The sequence below is a fragment of the Taudactylus pleione genome, unplaced genomic scaffold, assembly GCF_031769625.1.
Source record: "Taudactylus pleione unplaced genomic scaffold, aTauple2 ptg000212l, whole genome shotgun sequence".
NCBI classification, from domain to species: Eukaryota; Metazoa; Chordata; class Amphibia; order Anura; family Myobatrachidae; genus Taudactylus; species Taudactylus pleione.
Window position 1 is genome coordinate 8,735,812 of NW_028284614.1, and position 14,571 is coordinate 8,750,382.

At 45.4% G+C, this 14,571-nt stretch overlaps 1 protein-coding gene across 2 annotated transcripts in view; it reads right to left on the reverse strand.

The window, feature by feature from the left end:
• The window catches only part of ARHGAP8 (Rho GTPase activating protein 8), an 80,997-nt gene that overhangs the window by 41,140 nt on the left and 25,286 nt on the right, over positions 1-14,571 (reverse strand). For both annotated transcript variants that reach the window (XM_088478302.1, XM_088478301.1), the window contains 3 exons: positions 7,061-7,180; positions 5,731-5,868; positions 3,535-3,622 (listed from right to left, as the gene is read on the reverse strand). In XM_088478302.1, coding sequence (XP_088334428.1) covers positions 3,535-3,622; positions 5,731-5,868; positions 7,061-7,106 — 272 coding nt within the window. In that variant the 5' untranslated portion in view covers positions 7,107-7,180. The remainder of the gene's footprint in view (positions 1-3,534; positions 3,623-5,730; positions 5,869-7,060; positions 7,181-14,571) is intronic.

A 14,571-nucleotide genomic window follows, 5' to 3' on the forward strand; every position in this document is an offset into this window, starting at 1 on the left:
GAGATGGTGTTGCCTATAGCAACCAGTCAGATACCAGCTATCATATACCTAGTCTATAAAGTAAAGGTTAGAATAGAATCTGATTGGTTGCTATGCTGAACACATTGACTTTTCCTCTTTAGAATTTTTGAGAAATCTTAATCCCTAGAATTTGGGAGATATTTTTAATTCCACCAGGACAATGGTTTAAAGCACAGACACTGGAGTATTATATGTACAGAACCCATCAGTGCCCCAGAGTGGCCCCAGCCAGAATCTATGGAATTGTTTGCTCATTGCTCTTCACACACATTCCCCGACATGATGCAGCTTCAGCAACGCTGCAAACATGAATGGGGGAAAATCAGAACTGTCTACAGGCTGATCACAACTGACCGGCAGATGTATTACAGCTTAATGTGCTGCTACCAAGTATCGCAACAAGGGAGGAGGTCTTATTTATGTAATCATTTATTTTATGGGGGGGGTTTATTACATTTATAATTAAGTCTTTTATGATTTTAAATTGACATTACAGAGTATTTCATGTTGATAGGTGGTAAAACTACCTTAATAAAATAATAAATCCATTGTGAAACTACAAGGTGGTGAAAATTTGGGGCTGATTCTGAGTCACGCAAATGGTCGATATTTTTCATCTGCGCAAGAGTCCAAGTAGCTAAACAGTCGCACAGCGCAAGCCTCTGCCGTGTGTGCGCAAAGTCACAGCTGTGATTTATTGTGCGTCGCTGGACGGTGGCTATTTAAGCACATGGAGATGTACCGATTTATGGGCGTGTTATGGGAGTGTCGCGGATGAGTCACACAGAGTTGCGACCTCAGATGCTTAATCGCTTACATTGGAGGACATACTCTGCACCTAGCATGGGGCAGCTGCAAGTTTCCATTTTGCATCTAAAGAGGCACAAAGTGGGTGTCCCAGTCATTGCACACGTGCATGGGTGCCGAGAGGGGCGGGGGGGGAGCGGGTACTAATTACCCGGACTTGTTGGAGGGTCCCAAGTCCGATGCTGCTCCCCCTCCCTCCGACCTTTCAGCAGCCCTGCACACGCTGCTGTGTGCTGGGCTGCAGTGGGAGCAGGAAGTCATCTGCCGTTGAGCAGCAGCAGCAGTCTCCTCTGCTCATGGGGATGATCGATCACACTGATTGCGCCCCCCCCCAGGATTTGCACCAGGGTGAGAACTCACAGCGTCCTCCTCCCCAGCATACATCGCTGCTGCAAATAGTTTATTTTCTAAGAGGATTTGGTCAAGCTTCCCGCGATTAGGTCACGCCCCCTCAGTAGTACTGCAGCCCGGGCCGGCGCATTACGGCCCTGCACACATGTGCACCAACGGAAGGGCAGCAGCTGTCAGCATACAGCTCAGATTCAAACCTTTTAGGCCGTGTACATTTTACTATTTTGCTAACAAGTGTCTCCCTTGCAGGTGCTGTACAAGATATTACAAAGCATCTTTCTGACAGCATGACTGATGTAGCAGTAACATCTGTATTAAACTCGGCATTAACAGAAGGAAATTGCGAGGGCTAAAAATCAAGATCGTTGTTTTTCTTTTTTTCATGCAGTTCAGTTATTATTAGTTGCATATACCCTTATCTTCAATTTGCTGAACACGGGAGAAGATTCTGCAGAAAGAAACTTCAAACACTCCAGACTTGTGTATATTTGCTATGCCCAAAAGATTGTATGGTGTCATTTTTGAATGAAAGTCATCAGAGGATGTAGCCTGCGGCTATGATCTGTTTCAAACACCCTTTTTCGTAGGGATTAGTTTTAAAGCTGTGTAAAGATTGCCTAAAATACTCATAGGTTCACTTTTAGAATGAGACACTGAATATGCACTTAAAATAATTTATCAAAAATATTTACTTTGCTCTAGCAAACTTATTTGAAAGGGCCCAGGAGATCTGGCGTTCACGTTATGTTTTATAGAAGTTACAAATAACATTCAAAAATAGATATATTTCATATTTCGCACCACTGACGCGTTTCACATTGTATTTACATTTGCTGTGCAGCTTAGTGCACCTTACTGATCTCTGTTATAAGCTGCTTCCATTTGAAGTGAGTCCGAACTCTGGGCCTGATTCAGACCCGCTCGCAAGCGGGTCGATGGTGGGGTACTGCGCATGCAGTACCCCACGAGGCAGGCCCCGGAGCGAGAGAGAAATTCTCTTGCTCCGGGACTCACTACAAAAGGGGCGGCTGTCGATGATGATCGACAGCTCGCCCCGTTTTGTAGGCGGAGCGGAGGGGGGGGGCTACACACAAGGAGGCGTTCCCGAAGGAACGCCTGCCGTTTGTGGGAGGCACTACTGACATTACCAGTGTGTCAGTGGAGAGCTTCCTACTCTGTTAGAACAGGAAGCTCTCTGGGGCTTACGACGGACGAGACCCTACCACAAGGGTCTCATCACCTGGCCGCCCGCAAAAGAAAATTAAAAAAAAAAACGCCCTGATTCAGAGCGAGTGCTCTTAAAGAGCGTCCGGCTCTGAATCAGGCCCTCTGTTTTCGTCAGTGAAGTCAGCCATTAAAATAAAGATATCGTATCCCGTAATCATTTCATATAATGTCAGCTCTGATAAGCCCTTGATACCTCCGCATGTATGTGTGCGAATGATATCAGAAGGTTCTTTATACAAGGTGTTTTATTTTTAAGACAACTTTTATTTAAAATACTGAAAGGCATATGTTCCATAACATGGACCTGTGGGTGTAGCACCAGCCTTGTAACTATTATAATAGATAAGTATTGTTACAGTAGATGGGTACTACTGTCAAAAAATATCCAGTGTGCTCACATATAGAAGACGCATCCCATGGGCGTGATGTGGGTATGTAGACAGCGCCCAGAATGACTGGCGGGTGTTCGCATGGATTTCCGACCCCTGGAGGTGGACAGAATCGCGACGGATTTACATGTGACTCAGAGTTGGTCCTTTGAGCTCCGTGCCCTTTATATGTCCAGTCACTTGTAATATGCTTAGAATCTACATGAGGGGGGACCGCAATCTCATATACCAATAGAAAACAATACTTGTCTTATATAAATTCTGTACCAGGAGCTAAGATAATTACTTATCAAAGCTCAATGGCCATTTTATTGGCTCATATATCATCATAAGTTGTATCCTTGTTCCATAAATGTTTTTTATTTGACTTTGTGGGGGGCGTGACCTAAGGATCTCCCTCAAATGTCATATTCATGCATATATATTATGTAGTGTAAGCGGCAGCAATTGTGTATCCTGTGACATTTTAAATGCATCCAAGATGTTGGGCTGCCCCTGGGCTCCCCGTAACGGCATCTATTCCTTCGCTGTTTACCCGCTGCTCTGTTATGCATCAGAAAGCTGCATCCAATGGCTGGCAAACATTGAATTCCCGCTATTCGATGGAAAAAGTACTCCCATCAAATCGGAATCATTGATGGCTTCCGATGTCCATCCCCAGTGGTCACACCATCCAGCCTTTTGTATCTCTTACACAAGCAAGTACTCTAAATGACTGCAGGGTAATACTGTGACGTACTCCATCAGTCGGACGTGATCGATCTGGTGACAGGGGGGTAGATAGCAGCAACTAAACGTGATCACTTTCCTCCCGGAGTTATCGTCGCCTGGAAGACACAACAGAAACAAATCTTGGCATCAGATAACGGCAAACGTTCATTCGCTCAAGTGTCTAGCACTGTAAATACTGAGGCGTATTATAATCAGATGTCTCACCTCGCAGGCAGCAGATGCTATGACTGAGAAGTATAATCTATAATGTGACAATGTCATCACGGATACCAGCATGAAACAATCACCAGCCGCAGAGATACAGTACACAGGATTGGTAAAACACTTCCAACTAACACAAATGAAGCTGTCCTATCACAGGGGGCAGGAGTGTTGGGAGCCCAACCAATATTCATGTTCATATTCTAATACAATTCACTAGATACCAGTAACATGATCAAAGGGGCCTATGTAATAATAATAGTAATAATAATCACGCCACTATTTCAACGGATATTTTTATTTTGAATGGAAATATCCCTGCTATGTACAAAAGCTACCTCACAGGGACTGCGGTAGCGATAACTGCTATCCCTGCCAGTTACATTCGGGGAAGGGAGGGGGGGGGGTATTGGAGGAGTCTTTGCAAAAAACTCCTCTGGGGGAATCTGACAGTGCGCGTGCGCACAGTGTCCAACTCCGGAGTCAACCAGAGGCTGTGGGAGATGGATCGTAACCTACAGGGCCATAGGGGGTCAGACCATAGTCCCCAGCGCTAATTAGCCTTTTGAAGGATATTTCGGTGACATCTTCTGCATGAGGCTGTTAGTACATAGCGGGAATACATAACATTATGCAGAAACTACTGTTTATGCATTATTTTATGAAAAATGTGCTTAATAAAATAGGTCCCTAAAGCTAGAATGGCAAGCGGAAGTCTACTTAGAACTCCAGGGGCAGGATGCATCAACCATCGCATTTTGCATGCGATGCATCCCGCTACTCATCGCATGCATGCCGGCATTGATAACGCCGGTATGCATGAATAATATCGCAGAAGACAGCTATCCCTTATGAGGGCTGTCCTTTGCGAGAGAGGAACTTCCGGTATTATGACCCAGAAGACCCTCTGCACATGCACAGAATGACGCGCACACAGCCGGGGTTGCTGGGTGGGATCCGATTGGCTTCTGCAAGAAGCCCATAGGCTTCTATCGGGTAATGCCATCTAAAGATGGCATTACCCATCAGGTACAAACTGCGGAAGGCTTTGCTTGCCAAAGCTTGGCGCATATCAGAAATGCGGTCAAACCCCCGAAACCTGTATTTTCGGGGGTTTGACCGCATTATTGATGATAGTGTACCCCGCCCCAGGAGTCAATCAGTTGTATCTGTGAGCACAACACTCAGGCGAAACCATGTGCACTACTAATGCAGAGCCATGTCTCTTTTAAACCCACAATACACCTAGGGGTCGATTCAGAATCCGTTGATGTGCCGACCAACATCCTGCGATTTTTGGCTAGGCACATATCGGTAGCTCAAGATTACCAATTTTCCTGTGCACCTCTATGGGGTGTGAAAAAAAAAAAACTAGCAACGTTGCTGGTCTTGAGGTGTCGTTCCGAAGAGGGACATTGCAGGTTTTCTGTTTTTGTCGAGTTTGCAGCGGGATTGGGTTTTAAAAAGCGATGCGGATTGAAAGCGGCTTCTTTTAGAAGGTCAAATCGTCCTTCAGTTAATGCTGCTATTTACACAAGAACCAGTATGACCAGGCTGCTAGTGTTTGCTGAATCTTGTAGTTCCACATCAGTAGTCATATTTTTTTTCTAAGTTTACACTAATACCCTGACACCCACCACCCAAGTTGTACTAGCATGAGCCCGAGAACTATTGCTATAACCCTCAGCAAGGCCCCACATGGACGGAGCCTCAGCAGGAGGTGTGTCAGTGTGTGAGATATGTCTTGTGATTGGGTGTAGGTAGCGGCAAGGGGCGGGGAATGTCCATGTACTATCCCGGTAGGAGGGAGCTGATTGTCAGCAAGTATGATGTGTGGTCATCTACCAACTGCGCTAACAAAAGTTTGCGCCTATGCATATGACCGATTGGGCATGGATGGTGCCATTTGGTGCTCCTGCTGCTCAGAGGCAGAGACCGCAGTTTACCCCTTCATAGTGGAGCGCAGGAGATGGCAACATGCTCAGGACCTGCCACAACTCACCAGCGACATGGATGATGCCATGGCGGGCAATGTCATAATATGGGTGATTTAGGCTGACGTCATTAACTTCCCAGGATCCAGGGTCCACGACTGTGTCTTCACCCAAATGTGCCAGCTCCTCTTCATCCTTCTGTAGCTCTACAACAGTCATAAGATAAGAAGTCTCACTTTATACAATATAGGAAGACTCCCTACCATTCACCTTGGCTTAATACATCTATTGTTTCATTAGTAAAGGCCTATATACAACAACTGTAGTTATGAGAACAAAATGCTTAATTAAAAAAAAAAAAAAAAAAAAAAGGTAGGGAGCCTCAAATAATTTGATTAATTAGAATTTAATCTTCACAAGAAATGACTAGAAACGCTCTTTTAGTTACGGACTCTTCCCTGCCTTCTTCTTTGCAGTGAAATCATTCTAGTTGCCAGTGGTATTCCATGTAAATGGAAGGGAGGAGGCAGATTCAGCAGGCAATTGAGTAGCTTAAAGAGGAACTAATGTTCCCACTGTAATTTAATACAATTCGGAAATGTATGCTTCTTGTTGGCAATGTGAAGCTGGGCTGACCCATCCGAAGGATTTATCGTTTTGTAAAACAAACATGAAATTCATTACATCTAATCTATCGCCATACAGAATTTGGAACGCGTTCTCGGGCCTGATTCTGAGCCACACACAAAAGCGCACACTGGAGCGCCAATTAGCGGACGCTCGTCTGCGACTTGGTGCAAATGGCCTACAAACTCGTCGCACCAGTCCCATGGCAGGTGCAGGTTTTTTGTCAGCAAACGTATGCTTTTTTGCATCTCTGGGCGATTCGGATGCATCTCAGCCGCTTCTGGCAGCGCGTGAAATGGGAGTTACTGGTTATCAACTGCATGGCAACTGGGTGTTGGCACGGACAGTACCGCCTCATGGGAGAGTTATGCCTATCCGGAAATACATATTTCAGATGTATTTCTTCACTATCATCAGGGATGGGGCAGGTGTAAGCCCGGATAATGGTGATCACGGCTGCTTCGGCGAATGGTAAAACAGTGTGGCATGGCGCCGTGCACACATGAAGACGTGCTTATAGTTACATTAGCATGCCGTTATAATATACGTATTCCGAACTTGGGTTCATACGGAGCTGGGTGCAGCTAAAAATCAGGCCCTAAGGCAACAGTGCGAGATTTGCAAAGTGACAAAACTGCCGCTCTACATTTTAGCGCTAAATCACCCAAAGCTCGCACTCTATTACATTTGGGCCCATGATACTGTAGAAGGGTAATATACCTTTATTACATCATCACTGTAGGTGTCCTCCACAGAGATCAACATACATACCAATTTCTGCTAACTGCTCGAAGTCAATGGAATACATGCTTTGCATGTCACTGATATGGCTGGGAAGAGTGACACTGCCCCCTGTCTGCAGATCTCAGTGCAGCGGATTTGCACTTTACCCTGGAAGAAAAAAAAAAAAAAAAGGGAATAATTCAGTAACAGAAAACATAGTAACTCAATTAATTAAAACCTAGATCTTATTTTTATAAACATAAAGGAGGAGATGTATCAAGTCGTGAAAAGATTGGAAAAGTGGTCCAGTGGAGGAGATTCCCATAGCATCCAATCAACTCGTACCTATCATTTTATAGAATGTACTTGACTACTTGGTAAATGCTACCTCAAAGCTGATTGGTTGCTGTGAGCAACTTATCCACTGGTCCACTTCTAGAAACCTTTACATTGTTTGATATATCTAACTCATGATTTTCTCATTGCAGTTAAAAAAAAAATGCTTATGTAAGTTTGCGTAAAAGTAAAGTGGAATTATATATAAAAATATATAAATTTTCATAGAGAACATCCATCCCACTCTCCAAATCACTCATTTTCATCCATCAAAAAATGCCTTGTGCAGAGGATAAATTCAGGACACAGTAGAACACACCAATAGTTGGCTCCACGATTCTCACCTACTTCAGTCTACACTTTTTCCCTAGAGGCGATGTCTCTTTTTTGACTGCTAAATATCAGAACTGCTGCAGGAAAATCAGGACTATTGGCATACCTAACATAGAGATGGACATCAGTTTTCGCTACCATCGATGTTTTTCTTTTGAAAATGTTTTGACGGTTCGATTTCGGGTTTCCGATCGTAACCGCCATTAAATGGTGTGGAAGTGACGGCGGTCTGATGTTATAATACAGCTCAATTCAGCTGTTTAACATCAGGAACGGCCATGGGATGCTATTGCACAAGCGCAAAAAAAATAAATAAAAAAAACGTGGTTTTTGTGCACATACACGAACTATCTGATTTTTATTTTTTTTTCTCATCAAATTCTTTTCATGCGGGGGTTAGTTACAGTTGCCTCGAAAGTTTTGATTTGATGGCGGAAGCCCAGCTATCATGTAATGGCGGGCTTCCTAGATTCATGCCTAGCCTAATAACATTCAAGTTTTCTGAATCAAGACATGGCCTGAAAGGGGGGACTAAGCCGCCCTAATCGGCACACCTGTGGTGGGAGGAATCCCGCATTTAACCCTTGGATCTCCCAAGCATGCCGTTAATAATGCATTGGGCATAGGTTTGGAATTTCTCTAGCATTTTGGTTTAAATGGTCCAATGTTGTTATTATTATTATTATTATATTATTATTAATAATAATAATAATATAATAATAATATGGAGAAAACAAGCAATATTGAAAAAAAAAAAACTTAAGAAACAAATTTCAATTAATAAAATAAAAAAAAAACACTTCCAAATTAAAAGGGAACTTAAAAACTTTATAGGCTTAAGTCTCACTATTTTTAAACTACTTAGCTGTCCTCATCAATCTTATTCAGGCTTGCCTACCCTCCCGATTTGGCCGGGAGCCTCCCGATTTTCGGGTGCCGCTCCCGGCCCCCCGGAAAGGCAGGCAAGCCTCCCGGAAGCTTGAGACCCTCCCCACCTCCCCCTGACAAAAACGGAAACCCCCGCAGCGGGGGTCCCGGTGACGCGACTCGCGCAGAATCGCGTCATCGTGGCCCCGCCCCCTGCTTCACAATGCTGAAAATAACAGCATTGTGAAGAGGGGGCGGAGTCACGATGACGCGATCGTGCGTCCCCGCCCCCGTCCCCAAAGTGCCACCAAATGGCCGCCCCCAATGGCCGGCCCCGCCCCCTGCTATTAGCCGACAATCAGCTCCCTCCCGGAAGGCTGGAGCTGATTGTCGGCAAGTATGATCTTATTACTACTGGTGAAACAGACATGGCACAAAACCACATACCTGGGTCTAATCAGAATGGAAGGGGTGAGTATAACTATCGGAAATTATGTGTGCGCCGGTGTTAATACTGCACAACATACTTGCCTAGTCCCCTGAACCGCCTGGGAGGGTCCCAAAAATTGGGTGGTACTGCTGGCCGCCTGGAAGTGTGGTTCAGCCATCCACATCCAGCCCCCCCGCAGCCGCCCACTTATAGAATACAAGTGGGTGGTCCGGGGGGAGCCTGTGACGCAATTCGCACTGAATCGTGTCATCGAGGTTCCACCCTGTGCTGCACAATGGTGGTATTCTCAGCACTGTGTAGCAGGGATGGGGCCGCGATGATGCAATTGTACAGTCACACACTCCGTTCCCAAACACGCCTCACTCCCTTCGCTATGCCCCCCCCCCACCCGCTGTGTCAACCTGGCTGCCTCCTCCGGCAAGTATGTTGTAGAGTTATGTCGGCACCCACCAGCAGATGCTTCAAACTATGAACAAAAAAAATGGTAGTTGCTCAGTTTTTTGCAAGTTTGGAGAGGCATGAAGGCAGTCAGCATTAGGAGGAGGTGCTGATGCTTATAGTGCCATGTGGAGGTTTTTTGGGGTACCTCCAAGGTAAGTTAGCTCTCAGCTTTTATATGTACTGTTATCATGCAGTACATCAATTGTAATTATATGACCCAGAGTGGGTGCTACCATTATGTAGCAATAATTATTTTGGGGTGAGCGTTTGGGAGTGGGGCCCCCGGGGGGGTTCTGACTGGGTCTTTCTCATGGCATCACCACTTAATTCACATAGAATACCTTTATCACTTCTCTATTTGTTTGTATATTATTTGTGTCATTTTAATTCTCTCTCATTTCATTAACACTTATTGATTTATACTTACACATCTTTTCTTTATACTTCACTATCACCTTTTTCTCTTTTTCGTGTGATGCCCTGGGGATGGCCCTTGGTTGGAATTTTTTTGGGGTGCCTTGCTTCTCGGACGTGAACCCCTTAATGCTAGGGACGCCAGTATAGAGGAGCCTTGACGATTGGCCTGGCGCTTATTCATATATTTGCAAATGTATGTAACTAATACCTCTGACTCGCTATTATCATGTAGGATTTAAGTATTGTTTTTGCTGCAGTGTGCTGGGGGGCAAATCTCTTTTTTTTCTGTGTTCAAACTATGAACAACCCAGTTACTTAACCAGTGGTGTTGATTTATTTGGATATAGCAGGTACAGCTGTACTCACTGCGGTATACACACCGGTGATGGGGCGGAGCAGGGTTTCAGACAGCTCACCAGCTGGTGAGTATATGGTGCTTGCAGGTAGCGGTGCAGGATGCTGGAACAGCATAATAGTAATAACCAGGTCTCTTGTTATGAGCTAAGTAGGAGACATCTGTCTCCAACATTTCACTCTACACAGTGGCAAGATGGCGCCGTGCATGTGCAGTACTTACTATGGCGGCCATCTTGGTACAGGGAATGAAGCCTCCATGGAGGGACAGTAAGATGGAGTCTGCGCAGTAATGCACACCGCTTTCAATAATAACCACCAAAAAGACTTTAGAAAAATCAATGAATATATTATTTTTATTTTATTTTTTTTAGTGACAACAAAGAGAATTAATCAGGGTCAGGCCTAAGAATTAATATGCATCAGTGTATTTTAACAAAAAATATTTTTTTCCATCTTCGTTCCCCATTTATCACCCCTGTTTACATGGTCTCCAAAATGATTATTTAAAAATAATGCGAAAACACCAACCGGCTAATATATTTTCTGTTTAACTTGCAAACAGTACAAAGCATTAATGAGTGGTTGGATTGTGCGGTGCTAAATTAACACTCAAATAGAAATTCAGTCTCTGGGGATTAAATGCTTTGAACCTTACACCAGCGGAGAGATTTCGTTAGAGGCGGTACGAGTTTTAATTAAATTAACCTGACATGCTACTAGACAAAAGGCTCTTGTATCGCTGCCATAGTTTCTAATTATAGTATAATACTCACTAGGGATTTATCGGGGTGTATTAAATTCTATTTCCATTAAACTGGAGGAATGAAAAACAGAGTGATGTGAATGAAATCTCCCCACAGATTTATCACTGAGATTACTGTAATGATGCCTGTCCGCAGGAGGTAATTTTTGCCACTATATAATACCAAAAATGTAAATTGTTTTGTAATCTGCCTTAAAGATTATATTGCTATAATACATATTAGGCAATAATGTACCTATATATTTCGGTACAAATGAGCTTGATATTCAAGTCATACTTGCCAACTCTCCCTGATTGTCAGGGTTACTCCCTGAAATAGTAGCAATCTCCCTGATTCCCAGAAGAGTCCAGCAATCTCCCTGACTGCACCTTACCCCTATTATGCAGCTATTATATACTGTATATAAAAATAAAAAACCAGAGATATATACAATTAAATGGGATCATTAGTATAATTTTCCTGCATTGGGTATAACTCACAATGATCCCTATGCTACATGTATTTTCTGACAAGTATCAGTGTCTTTTCATCAACAAATAGATCTTACGGACTGCTTTGGGGCTCGTTTACATGTGGATGGAAGCCCATTTAATTTCACGCCTCTCAGATGTAGCAGGACACGCCCACTTTACCACCGCGCTCATAGGTGTTGCTTTCACAATCTCCCGGAAAAGCTTTTGCAAAAGTAGGCAAGTATGGTTCAAGTAGTGATGTTGGAAGTCACTTATAATAAAGTTACTCTTCAAATCACAGTTGCTGGGATGTTCCCTATATCTAGGTACTTTACATCTCCTCGCTGGCAGCTGTACATACTACATTCTGATAAACTATACGCCACTGAAGGTAGGGATGGACATCAGAAGCAACAATTGATGTTCCCGAATCGATGGAAGTATATTTTCCATCGAATAGTGGGTTTGTGATGGCTGCCAGCCATCGGATGCTGCTTCCAACATACATGCGATGGCCGACTGTTAAACTTCACTTCCGGGTAGGCGCGGTTCAGCTTACGTACGCATGCGCCAAGCTCCGGCTGCTTCTGCGCATGCGCACAATATAACCAGTGATGGTTATACCATCGTAATTTGGCTAGTAGCCCTCGCATGTTTCGATGTCGGGAGCCCAGCAACCATTCGATCACAGGCTTTCAATGTCCATCCCGTATAAAGGTGGGAATCAGCAGATTCCATCTACCTCCCCTTCCCACAATGCACCCCGAGCCTTATTATGAGATGTGCGCCATTCTGTTTACGCAGTTGCGTGATAATCTGCGCATGCATCTGAGTCGCATGAGTCATAGTCCATTACCGTGGGCCAGGGCTACCCAATATGTCAATCGCCGTCTACCGGTAGCTCGCGGAGCTCCCGCCGGTAGATCGCGACCAACCTGCTGCTGCAACTGGGATACGCTGGTCTCTGAAGTGAACAGAGACTAGAAGCCTCTGTTCACTTCAGAGGCTAGCGTTCCCAATCATGCAGTGCGCGGGTGAGGCACAGAATAAGGGGCATTACTAAGGGCACAGAATAAGGGGCATTACTGGAGGCACAGCATAAGGGGCATTACTGGAGGCACAGCATAAGGCGCATTACAGGTGGCACAGCATAAGAGGCACTACTGGGGGCACAGCATAAGGGGCACTACTGGGGGCACAGCATAAGCGGCTCAAATACAGAGGGCTTTGCGTAATGGGCACAACTACAGGGGAACTGCAAAATGCGCACAACTACTGGGGGCATTGCATAAAGGGCACTACTACAGGGGGCATTGCATAAAAGGCACTACTACTGGGGGTATTGCATAAGGGGCACTACTACCGTGGGCATTGCATATGGGGCACTACCGTGGGCATTGTATATAAGGGGCACTACTGTGTGTCGTAACTCGTAACGTGAATAAGGAACACTACTATGTGGTGTAATGTGAATAAGATTGTGCTGTTGTGTGGAGTAATTTGAATTGGGGATAATATGGGTGATTTTGCCAGGACAGACCCCCACGCCCCTCGCTGTGAGATCACGCCCCCTTTTTTGCATACCACGCCCCTGTTTTGGGCTCGGTAGATCACAAAAGGTTTTAAGTTTTAAAAGTAGATCACAGAGTCCAAAAGTCTGGCAACCCCTGCCGTAGGCTCTCGCAGTGACTATTTTCATACAGGGTAATTAGCAGTCAGGCACCTTTTGAGGGAGAAAAGGGGGGGATGGGCTGCACAACCTAATTACAACATTATAAGAGGTGCTACCATGCTGAGACCTGTAGTTCTATTGCAGAAAAAAGGGTGGGAAGCTGATGGGGAGGTAACGGGAGAGTGGCGGCTAAAACGCAGACGTGTCACGAATGTTTTCAGTGTGGGTCACAACCTGCGTCGGCGATTCAGTACGCAGATAACAGGGCTCCGGCGTCTCAGTACACCCAGCCATAGGTCTACTCAGAAGTCCGATTATCTAAGGCTCTGCGACCGTGGCTTCGTCTGTCACATGTCACAGGTGGGCGTCACTCTCAATACATATTCTGGCGGCTGCAACATTTGCATATTATTGCACAGTCGCTACATACAAAGACCAAGCAGCGACGCCATTATTGTCCGTCTCTGAATCAGGCCCCCTGCTCTTAAAGCAACCCGCCTTCTGCGGCAAATTCTGGATAGAGCCGTTTAGGACAAAATTATATTCTTATCTCTGATAAATGAAGACACCGAATTCTAAAAATCAGACACAGCACAAACTAATTCTTCACTTTACACCAGTAACCCTTATTTCCAGTTACAAATATTATGTCACGGCTTGGCATGCGCTTGGACCCGGAGTGGAGTCGGATGAGGAATGAGGACTTGTTTGCTGGTACTTGAAGGCAGCCGGCCTTAGGAGAGTATGACTCATGAAGCAGTGGCACGCGACGGGATCAGAACCAGGCTGCGAGACACTGGCGGAACTTAGAGACCTGGGGTAGGCTGGGTATAGCAGGTAGACGGGATCAGGAGACAGGTAGTAACAGGAACAAACTGCACCAAGGCTGAGAGGGGAGTCTGCAGAAACACACTGGTACTGACACTTTAAATGAGCAAAGGAGCACAGAGAACTAGCTCACAGCATGCGCTGTGATAGACGTTGCACTGGCAACTAAAGAGCCTCTTGACAGCCCTTTAGTACCCTCAGGTAGTGCAGGATTGGTTGCTAGCCTCCCCAGCCCAGACTGAACCTGATTGGCCATAAACATGTGACCCAAATCCAAGATGGCCGCGCCCAGTGGTCACAGCGTGGAAGCGCTGCCAGTCTCAGCCCCTCTCACCTGCCTCCAGATGGAAGCCCTTGGTCTGCGGAGACTCACAGCACCCAGCGCTATTCTCCAGGAACCTGCACCTCTGCTGGAAACACCATGCCACAGCGCCCGGAGCGGTAAGCGCCGCGATCTCAGCAGCCTGTCACCCCTGGTCGTGACAGTACCCCCTCCTTTATGGGGTGGCCTCTGGACACTTCTTGGGTTTACCAGGATTCTCAGAGTGAAACTTTAGCACTAGGCGAGGAGCGTAGACATCCTCAGCTTTCACCCAGCAACGTTCTTCGGGACCGTAACCTTTCCAATCCAGTAGATATTG